The 12135-nt window shown below is 33.8% G+C and overlaps 1 protein-coding gene across 1 annotated transcript in view; it reads right to left on the bottom strand.

The window, feature by feature from the left end:
• Nucleotides 1-11651, bottom strand: part of LOC128210219 (endothelin-converting enzyme 1-like) — a 30488-nt gene extending 18837 nt beyond the window's left edge. Inside the window, exons 1-3 of the mRNA XM_052914420.1 lie at nucleotides 11359-11651; nucleotides 5763-5820; nucleotides 144-351 (exon numbers count right to left, since the gene is read on the bottom strand). Coding sequence (XP_052770380.1) covers nucleotides 144-351; nucleotides 5763-5820; nucleotides 11359-11444 — 352 coding nt within the window. The 5' untranslated portion in view covers nucleotides 11445-11651. The remainder of the gene's footprint in view (nucleotides 1-143; nucleotides 352-5762; nucleotides 5821-11358) is intronic.
• Between the last annotated feature and the right edge of the window lie 484 nt (nucleotides 11652-12135).

Genomic DNA, 12135 nt, shown 5'->3' with positions numbered 1-12135 from the left:
ATATTTGAAGAACACTACGAATAAAGTCAATATTCAAGCATAGCAATAAATTTATGTTTTTAAATGCCCATTCCCTCGAACTTTCGAGAAAGGGATCCTTTTGCTTTCAAAATATAAGAAGTCCTTATTTAATCGTTGTATACCTTTGACCTCATCTTTCCAACCCATGTGCGCAGCGAGCACAATAATTACGACAAAAGCAACGAGCGCCAGCACGATGAGGCCCTTCTCGGGTCCCGTCAGAGCGCGCCGCCTCTTACACGGACCACAAGTGCAAAGAGGCCCGTCCTCGTACTCAAGCATATCATCCTCAGAGCCCCACCGATTGTCTGCGTACGGCGACTCCTGCATCTGAAAGGAAAAGGCTCAGAATGTTGATTGTTATGTACATATGCCAGAATCCGGAAAGAAATTCTATATGCTAACAATATCATTCCAGCACAAATACCTTTGGAACATATTTGGGTTTGGTATAAATATAATGAAACCGTTGGTTAAAAGATGATATACTACAGTATAATGCACACGATCAATGAATGATCCTGGATTGAAAATGTACAAAGAAGAAAATACAGTATTACATGTACGTACACGTGTACTATTCTATTAACACCAAACTAATTTGCTTATCCTTGAATTTCATCTTGACTCTATTCCGTCCAGCACCTATGATCAAGTATTTTAAGCGCTATAGGGAAGCGCATTCCTGGATCTACCAATACCCACACCGCCACCCAACTATCTAGACAAATATAGTTGACAATCAAGGAATTGTGCAGAACTTATTTATGTTATATACATACTTACATCAACGGATACAGTATAAGACTGCTTATGCACGTATTGTGCATTTTATTGTTAGCGAAACATGCTACTGTCAGTATGTCTAGGTTTTGTCTTGACTTTGAAAAGATAAAACCCTTGATGCGATGCAGTTTAGGCAAACATACGTAATATCGAAAACAACAAACTCAAAGCATCAAACCAATACAGTTCCAATTAACCCTAAACCGTTAATAAGTTGTAACCTGTTTTAATTTTAAAATTGCATGGAAAAATAGGTCATGTTGTATCATCCAAAACCCTTTGAACAGTTATACTCAACTTTTAATAGTGTGTGATAAACCGTGTTTACGGTGTGAGTTGCTGTTTTAGACGAGTGTACCCGTGGTGTATGATGCTATGCTGGTACATGGACGTTGCATGTATTTCTTTAAATATGAAATATACTGAATATATGAACAGTTAGAGAACCTTCCTTCTGAAAGGTATCGTATATATGCTTTTAACGGCCATAACAGAAAATAAAAATCAAGGACATGCAATTATTGCCAACTTGTGTTAGTTCATGCACTAGTTTTTGTTAGATCTCATAACTTAAGTACCTCCCCTCTTGAAGCGCCGGGAATGGTATTGTAGGTCGAGTTCTTGAAATGTTTGATCAGCATACGTGCCGACTCGCTGTAGTCGCCATTTTTGTTGCCATTGTGACGGGTGTGGAAAAGCAATCATGTGCAAAGTGGGTAGAAACCAACATGCAAAGAAATGGAACAAATAAAAATACGAACTTGAAACGAACATATAAATACAAGTAAATGCCTTTGAGCTACCAAAGAAGAATAACATTATAAAACACGGAAAAGTGAAAATGAAACAAATCAAACCTTAAAAAAAGAATGTAGACAAATAAACTCCGCAAGTAAGATAACAGCTTAAGATGTTGAATACATCAATCTTACATGATGCAATAGATGTATGTTCATCAGGACATTTGATGATGAGAGGCCAATGATGTTAACAATGGCAATGTATATTTTGCTTGTTCAGGATGTGGAAGTAAAACCAAAAACTATTTTTAGACTTTTCAAAAGTCCACATGCTATATATAGTAACCGGTCCAACATCTATGAAAGGAATTGTGAGATAACGTTCAAAACCGCAACCGTAGGTAAAAAAAAATTGTCCACATTCCCACGTCAGCAGCTGAAGACATTTGCATGCAATAAAGCAAAGATAGTATGGTGAACGGATGTATTCAAGGTAAAATATAACCATGCGTGAGCATTAAGATGTAGAAGAAATGCATTTTATTCTCAAGCGAACATTAATTTTAGGCTGAAAGTGTGCAATACCAAAACAGCCGATTTTTTCAGTTTAAACCACATTAAGATTGGTGAGCTGATTAAATTCTCCTATATATTTAAACAATACTTTAAAAAAAACTTCAAGAAGATCATTTTACAGGTTCTATAGTCATTTTGCACTAAACGAAATTGATTGTGCTTTTTTCGTATGTAGAGAAATGTTAGCATCGTCATCGTCAAAGTGGCATTTCCATTCAAGTCAACTTATCTCAATATATTTTTCGCTTTAACTCCTATGAAGTATGTGAAGCAATTTATTAAAATAAAGAGTTAATACAAAATATAAATCATTGTACCTTTTAAAGGTACTTAAATCTCATGTTTAAATCGCAAATCAATTTGTTCAATCATTTTAATTGACATTTTAGAATTACAATGGTATCATGTCAGTCGTATCTATTTTGAAAAACATTAAACAACTTTGACATCATCGATTTGCAACAACGAGATATTGTCATTTTGAAATTTCGCAAAAGTCACAAATTTCCACATTTATCAAATCAGAATCCCATTAAGAATACTCCGCATCTCCGTTATTCGCATCATCATGTTAAAACTGGATGTCAGAACACTCATTTTCTACTTTACCGACAAAAAGCATCTGCCGCTGTGTTGGCAGTTTTTTATGTGTCTCATTTGGACAATATGAATCTTAACAGTAATTCCTGATTCTGTAAGACTCTCAGACACATGGTCAAATTAATGCGGTTTTATAATAACACCAACCTCTTTCTTTTGAAATGCTTTAAAGTGCGTGTATATAATTTTATACAGCATTTTTCAACACAGTAATAGTAACCTCGCCAAATAACGGTATGTTCAATGTTGTTAAACAGAGTGGTTTGTGATAATAGATCTTACATACCTTAAAGTACTTCCAAATATGGAACAGAAGAAAGAACGGACTTTCCTGGAGCGGACGTGACCGTAAATAAAGCTCACATGACCATTATGCAGAATAATGGCTGTTTGGAACACATGGAATCACAAGCATCGATGCATTTGAAAACTGTATTTCAGAAATCTCAACCAGTTTCAAACGTTCATTGTAGTCAGTTTTATGAAACTGTCAGTTCAATATGTATTTGGTGTTTCACATGTTCCTTCTGTAAAATTAGTATGTTCTCTTTAAAGCCAATCATGTAAAAATCACAAGGTTTTTTATCCGCGTTGTCCACTACGATGGCTCAACAATCCAATAGGAAAATTTGATCTTCAATGAATATATCCTATTAACACTTTCTTCCACGAACAAATGTCGATATACAAAGTCCCGTAAAATACACGGTTTCATCTTCAGATGAATTCAGAATATAGTCAATAAGAAACAATTATGTATTCCAAAGGAAGCTTCTTTTATGACCAGGCACTCGAATCAAGCCTGTTTTACAACTGGCCAGTGTCAAAGAGCCGACATACATCATGTCTTACAATACCTCGGAGATACGAATAACAGTTAAAATAAACAATGCGCAAAGAAATATCTGGAAAACAAAGCTTATGACGCAAGTAGAAAAAATACGGAAAAGGAACTTCACTGCCCGGAAGACATTTAATGTATTTTTCAACTTTGGTATATTTGTAGTTTGATTATTATTGTAAACATGTAAGTGTTAATGGTCTGATGACCTGGTGTGTTCTGCTTGGTTGCTCTTTTGTTGTGGTATTAAGGTTTTTGGCGTATTGAAATAAAACAGAGGTACATTTTAAATCAGTTGATAATAAAGGAACATACCATTTCAGATAAAAAAAGGTGATTTTTGAATTGGGTAAATAATACACCTGCTTTTTTAAGAAGGTGCTCTGTTATTAACGGTTTTCAGTTGAATACCAGTGCATATACATCCCTGTATGTATTCTGTTGCTTGGTGTGTGCACATGCATGGATTTGTTTCACTTTATAAGGATCATATACTTGATTAACAATTTCAGGAGTGTGTGTTGTTTCAATTTTTTCTTCGATGTAAACTTTCAAACCCAATTTTTATAAATACTTTCATTTAATTATTGAGTACTTGGTTTATTTAACATTTTATTTTTTCATACTAATTTACTCTAAAATCCAAGGTTGAAGAAATGATTTTATGTCAGTTCCCAACAAGGTTAGGATGTATGCACACAGCGGAGCTCGATGACCAAATATTAGAGCCAGGGTATCCCACATTATTGATCTTAATACAATTATTACTCTTCTTGCCAGTTGACAGCACAATCTGTTTCTAACAACTGACTTATTCTTCTTATTGTTCCTAGAACATCTCGAAAACAAATGATCGCATTAAGCGCACTAGTCTGATGAAATGAGAAATTTAACATTTGTTCCAAGCCGATCGGTAGCTCTGACAATTATGTCATCCTATAAAACTGAGGTGACGAGCTAGTTTTCCAAAACTATGTTTATGCATCCGAGAGAATACGTTCACGTTCAATGACTTCTTTTGATAAATCAAATTTTGTTTAGTTTGTTTGTGTATTGTATAGGCTTTACCTGATTAATTAACAACAATGTTAATAATGTTTATCTTTTGTAAACATAAGTTTAGAATCACTTTGTTTGATCGCCTACCGTATGGGAGCAGACTGATTTACAATGTTATATGCTGGTGAAGTTTGTTATTATTGAACTTGTGTTTAGAATCAATTTAATATGTCATCTAGTACATATGGATGTTGAATGAATCCATAATTCTACTGGCATGCTTCCATTTTAAATGTATCAGCCAAAGATAATAAAATATAATGTATTTTACAAGCGCGTAACATTAAGATCTACGTGTAATTCCTTATACTATACACTCTGGACCTGTGAAAGTATCAGCTGCTATTTTAGAATTTTGACTTCACGAGCAAACACATTTACGTTCTAAACTGGGAAGTAAAACAGCCATATTTCTATTAATAAAGCTGATGTGATAAGTACAATTTGTAGACATGCATAACTGGCTGCAACAGAACATTGACGGCAAACCATGGCAATATTTGCACCTTGGTCGTACGCTTTTAATGAAACCCATAATGCCTTGTATACTACAAGAACATTACCACAAACAACCAACGATTTAATCAGGGATCAATTTAGTACATTGTTCCCTATTCGCGTGGTTGAGACAATTTAATTTCACAAATCTGATTGAAAAGTCTTGCAAAGTTAATTAATAAAAACTGTCATTTTTCTCTTAACAATTATTGACATTTGTAGAGAAAGCGAGTTCTTTTTGTGCAATTTCACATGGAACATAATACTTATTCGAAATGTAAATATCACTGCTATTCAGCATTTGAATAAAATTTTGTTGACAGGATTTGACACTTGAAACTGTTTCGTAACAATTTATTTTATATATTTACAATGAACAAGGTTTGTAGCAAATACTTGGATACAGTGTCTGTTTTAATGTTGTGAAACGTGGACCTTTTTAGAGGAATCGTTTTTTGTGCAAATCAAATATACAATACAGATTGTCAGTTCATCAAGGTTTGGTAATAATGCTTAATTTTGAGACCTGGTGACCTCATATTTGTGGTTCGGATACCCTAACTTGCATTGGTAGCACAAGTGCAGAAGGGAATCTAACATCTAAACAACTTCCTTCTACGCCTTTATTTGTAAATATTTACCTTTATGTTGGCTCGTCCATTTTCATTTAACGGCTCGCTTTCTTCTATGCACGTCGCTCTGAAGAGAGAATTATGTTATCATTAAAATGTATACTTGACTGGTATAACATTACCATTCTTAGTCTCGCCCTGTATTTTATAAAATATATTCTGGTATTGTATCAGTAACCTTAACATCTGCAATACACATCAGTTGAGTTTGTTTTCCAAAAAACATCATCATTTTTACTTTCTCTTTCATTTAAAATGAAAATAAGTGTATTTTAAGAATTATGAAAATGTTTTGATTAATTTGGGCTATGACAAACTGTTTTTGTTTTATTGAATACCTTTTGACAACAGGCCGTATCTTTTGTCAATGGCGTATATTTCAATATCCCGGGAAATTACCGAGTCTCCAAAGACAAAACAAGCAGATTTGGAGAACATTAGAGTAAATAACATAAGATAAGGACCTTAAACAAGTGACTAGACATGGCAGACACGCAAGAACTGTGATGTTCTCTTGTGCTTAGGGGAAAACGGAGCCTATTGTGATTGACGCTTTCATTTCAAACATTTTATGTCCATTAAAGTAGACTTCTTTTGCACTGAATAAATCTAAAATGTTTTGCACGAGAGGTTCAGTAACCCAAGGATAGTCCATTCTACCAATTTCATTACTTAGTAAACTTCCATTTAATGCAAAATATCATCTGTCTACAACCATGTATGAGTTAAATTGACATCCGAAGCAATGACAACATATTTGGAGTTTATTCGATCAACTGTCTACCAAAACCAACCGTCTATTTTGTCATTCAGGGAAATAACTGAATCTCTTAAGAATTAAACGAGCCGATTTGGAGAACATTAGCTGACATTACATGCAATTCGGACCTTCAACAAAGCACCTTGACATGACAGACACGCGAGATATGTGATGCTAAGCAAAAGGGAACATATCGAGTTTGACACTTTCGCTGTCAACTTTGTTTCATCATATAAGTAATAACTATTCTTATTGTATTTTTTCTTTTTCTTTCATGCTCATCACTGGGCAGACTTTAATATACATGCAACGCATCACTTGTCAACATACATATTTTATTGATATTCACAGCATTGGCAACACTTGCGGGTTTATTTCAATAACAAAATTCTCAAAACAAGCCTTCTGTTCTGCCATCGACGTATGTTTTCATTATTCCGGGAAATTGCCATGTCTACATAGACAGAAACAAGCAGATTTTTTTTTATAAAATTAGCGGATATTGATACTTTCATTGTCAGCTTTTGCCTGTTAATTCCAGTACAGCTGTTACAGTATACAAAGCATGAAGTTTTTTCTAATGCAAATGTTCAATTTGCCTCTGTCTTAAAGAGAAAATCAATTTATTCGCCGGAAACATTGAAAATTTAACAGACAAATTAATACATCTTTACTCCCACGTTTTCTTTCCGTCATTTTTTAATGTAAGATCAGTAAACATTTCCGTGATGATAATATATCGACTAATGCATCCTCTAGACTTCCGTTAAAATTGGAAAAGAGCAGATGTATGTTAAATACTATTAAAACCAACGGTCATATACGTTGACTGTTCGTCTTAAAGTCCTCCAAAAAGAAGAATTTAAAATTTAACAAGAACTTTCTGTAAATATAAAATCAATTACCTTAAACACTTATGATATCAAACAAAACTATTACAACACCAACATGACAAGATAAGTACGAAATCTTATCTCGAGCCACCATTTATCACAACGGAAAAGTACCGTTTTATTTCCTGGTTATTTGTAGGAGTCTAACATGCTATGAAATGTCTGCAAACCTTTCCATTTAAACAGACATGTAACGTTATTTAATGCTAGACTACATACTCTTTCTTTTATTTCATGAGAATCGTATATTAGTATTAAAACAACAAACTCATAAAAGATAAAGATTAATGTTCTTATTTTATCAAGACAAGTGAAAGAAGAACAGAGAGAAAACAAAACGGTTGAAGCACGAGTGTCAATCAAATATCAATCTCTGTATGAATAACTAGGGACATGTCAAGTAGCAGAGCAGACTTTTATTCACCTAGATTAATGCTTAGCTCCACCTGTTTTGTGGGCAAGGGCAAGAGCCGAGAATTTTAGACAAACTGTACAATGTATTGTCTAAAGCCTAATCCGAATTCAGCAGATATTTTTTTCATAAGTTTTGGTTTCAATAGACTTAAACGGTCACATTTTGAGCTTTTATCAATATTGCAATAGTTTGTGACCAAGCTTTGCTGTTGGTTGCACGTATGTTCGACGTTTGACCTGAACAGCACGCAACATGTCTTGGCAATGCATGTGACCTTAGGGTTAAGGTTTTTAACAACAGTTAAGAAAAACAATGCTGGTGGTTTAACAGTGGTTATATTGATAAGTAAGATGTAAAGTCCTGATTGGTAATACTTGTACACTACCACTGTAGTCGTGCGTATAACAAAAAATACACACAAAACTCAAAAACAGTGAATAGACCTTATTTTACCATTGAATGAATACTCACTAGAGCAAAATGTTAATATGATCACAGTTGTATCTGAATAATGTTTTCCTAATTGTTTTGAGTAGTTTTGTTATATCTTCAATCTCACATTTAACTTTAATAGATAAAAAACAATGAGATTATCTGAAACAATCCTGAGTGATTTTGAAGTCTAGTTGGTTCAAAATATCACTACAACATGGTCCCGTATCCCATACGAAAATCATACTACAAGTTGAACAGACTTACATATGCCTTCTAAATGTTACCTTTATGTAAATCTACATAATCCTCCAGTTGAGTAAAATTGATTAACTTATGTAGCTTGTTCGTCGACAATAATCCTTCGCGTATACCTTTTACAGAAATAGTACAGACCCTGTGCATAAAAATGCGACATTGTTTCCAAAACAAACCCTCTATTTTTGTTCAAGGGCCTTTGATCACACAGAACAAGATGTTTGATAATGTTCCAAACTCCGTATAATCCAATAATGAAAGGCTCAAAAATATATTTTGTGGAAATTTGACCGTAGTTCTTAATTTGAGAACACTTCTGCTAAAGTGTTTGGTAAACTTTGTAACGCTCTAGTAAAGATGAATAAGTCCGTTGAACCATGCTGTTTTTAACAGAACTTCCACATAACTGAAGTTGTTCATATTGAAGAATAAGCTGAAAGCCTCCTGCTTTTCTGACATGATTTCGTTCGTGCATTCAATCTCTCGAATCACTATTGGTGTTCAACCTTGAGTCGTTTCTCAACTTCCGTATTTCATTTATCATGTGGTTTAATAACTTGAAAAGTTGTTTTGCCTTTTTTTAAATGCTAAAACCACTTCACTTAAATTTTGATGTCAATGTAAATTAAAGGAAACTGACGTAAGCTACGAAATATTTTAAGCTGTGTTATAAAATTAAATACAGGCCCAGATGAACGAGTATTTGTAAAATAATATATGAAGGACACTGCCTTAAAGAAAAAGAAAATAATCATTCCTCTTTGCGTTGAAAACCGGTTATGCAAGCTATACGCTTATTATAGTATAAGTTTCGCCATGCTAAGGAAAAGGGATATAGTCTGTCAAACAAGATTTATTAGATTTGCATGAAACCCGTGCTGTCCCTACGATAATGGTACGAGTCAGAGCAAAAATGGGAATGAATGACTGCTTCTAATAATTCCATGTGGGTGGTGTTTCTCATCTTTTTTTAAATAATAGTAGATGTGGAGACATTTTTTGGAAGCGGACAACATGGTCGATATATGTAACGATAGGCATCAAATCATTCTCTTACCCCCTTCTATGAGCATAGATAAATGCTGAGTTTAGGTTTCAAAGCTGGTGTTCAGAACGTGATTTGGACGGTTATATGTGTTTACCAGTCGGATTGAAATATCCGACCATTCGGCACGTCCGGAAGTCGGTTAAGATTTTTGAAGCGTGATTGGGGGTTGGATTTTTCGGATTGATGATGATGACAAATGATGTATTTTTGTTCTTTCAGTCGTTAATTCTTTAAATTCAGTAAAAAGGATATGCAAAACTATGATCTAATTACATTTCACCACAAAGCGAGTGCGTTATTTATTGACGTATTGATGTATTTAAATCTCAATTTAATATTTTCCTTGTTTAAAATTATTCATCTCATTCTGTAATTTGAATGAGTGGAAGATAAAAATTCAGTTGCACCCTCGTGATTGAAATTTCAAATTTTAGTTTTCTTTGACAACATAATATCAAAAATAAGCAGTGGCACATTTTTGCGCGTGATACGTATGTGTTTGCGGGTGCCAGACATTTATTTTCAGCACAGTCATAGTCAGCGGAAATGCCCATTTGGTGTAATACAAAACCCGTTTCGAATTGATAATGTCCAAAACGTATACAAGTGATTCCACACTGTTTGTGTACACAAATTGCAGCTTTGTATTGTATGCATCAATGATAAATTGTTTTTATTCACTCAATACAGTCACAAATTAAACGGCATATGCAGAAATCGCAAGTCCTTAACTTTCAATTTCAATCTGCCATATGCCATTTGCGCGCTTATCGAGTGATTTAATCTTCTGCAATGCTAAGTGTTTCAATCTGCATTCGGATAATGCGAGAAATTGAACAAAGGCAAACCGTTATGAGCACTAACATGTCAATATCAATACGTGAACTGACTTCCTTAAATTATCCTATTCTAGAAAAGGCGATTATGTACGCTGGTAACAAGATAACTTTATAATTCGCATTGTTCTTATTGCCTTCACAGTTCACACAGTTCCTCTTAAATCTTTCGAAGCAAAATACAAACATGTGCTCAGCCAAAATCACATAAAAAAACAATACCAATGCAAGAACTTGATTTACTTTAAACACTGTTTGGAAAAATATAACGTAAAGAACAAAATAAGATTTTGCATAAACTATTTTCCATAATGAATATTTACAGGTACAGCATAAAACGAGAATAGGCTTATTGCATCACACTGTTTAGTCAATCATGTAAATTATTCATCTCACTTTCTATGGCAAATTAGATTTACTTTAATGTATATGCTTTAACGGGTTTTCCATGTCAGGGCATTGTGAAATAATGAATATTTTATTAAGAGTCTCGTTAAGCGTAGTTCATTGCAAAGTTTTGTTATGTTGTGGTTATATGCTAATTAAAGAGTTTCAGGATATGACAGGTTAATTCATGCACCGTATTTCGTCTATTTTATTTATCTTCTGGCACTTTAGGATCAGGATCAGCCTATAGGTGAAGTTAATGAGAGCATATGCAAAATATTTTGTGTCCTTTAAGTTAGTGTTCCAAACAGTGATTGTAGTAAATTTAGTTTTTGCGACCTTGTCCCGCATTGATATTATATTCTGAGTGATTTTGGCAGTTTGCGTATGTATTTTATAAACCAACTAAACAACAATAGGAAAATGTGTTTTCATTAAATTAATTGATTTGGATTAATTCGGTGATCTTGCATGTGTAATGTGAGAGTATTTAACATTTAATTTAGTTCAAAATAATCTTGGACGATACATTACATTGAATTATGTTTTGGCATCTTGAGAATCAAATAAAAATACCTTAGTGAGTTTGGAGTCCTGTTGTTGCAAACAAAAGTCACATCCGGTATATCATCAAACGCTTCATGTGTACCATATGACGTCATAACTCACGTTGAACATAGTTCCATAATTATTACCATAATTAGTACATTGAATGCATCGTAAATAGTTATTCAAATATTAAGAGTAGAAACGTTTTGTCAATGAACACACAATATAGAACTAAACTGCATCATAAGTTCCAGTATATCCTCTGAACATAGGCAACTTAAAACCAAGGCTTTTTAACAATATTAAGAGACGTTCACTAAACTGCCAATCTCTTGCATGTTATCCAATAATGAAAGTATTATTGTTGTATTTGTTGGGAAGTGATCGTACCCATTAGCCGGTGGTTTGCAATTTGAGAATACTATTGGTAATCTGCGTTACGTGGAAGAGGAGCAGACTTGCCATACTACAACAAACGGTATTGGACGTTTTCTGCAGTATGCTATAAGGCAGCCGGAATGAAATCCTATAATTCCTTTTCAACGTTCAGTAAAATATAAGTTACCCGATCAAAAGCGTAAGCAAATCTTAACATCTGTCTTATATTCGTTAGAAATGTATTAATTCACATATAACACGAAACAAACTTTAGGCATATTCTTTCAAACGGTTATCAATAAAATTTTGCTACCAAACGAACAAGAAGAACAATTGAAATAGATATTTGACCCAAACAAAACAATGCAAATTACGTTATTGTGTATCTTATCGGAATACCATATAGCACGCCCAAACATGAAGAAC

The sequence above is a fragment of the Mya arenaria genome, chromosome 12 (genome assembly GCF_026914265.1).
Source record: "Mya arenaria isolate MELC-2E11 chromosome 12, ASM2691426v1".
NCBI classification, from domain to species: Eukaryota; Metazoa; Mollusca; class Bivalvia; order Myida; family Myidae; genus Mya; species Mya arenaria.
Note: the sequence above shows the minus strand (reverse complement) of the source record. Positions and strands in the feature narration are given on the sequence as shown.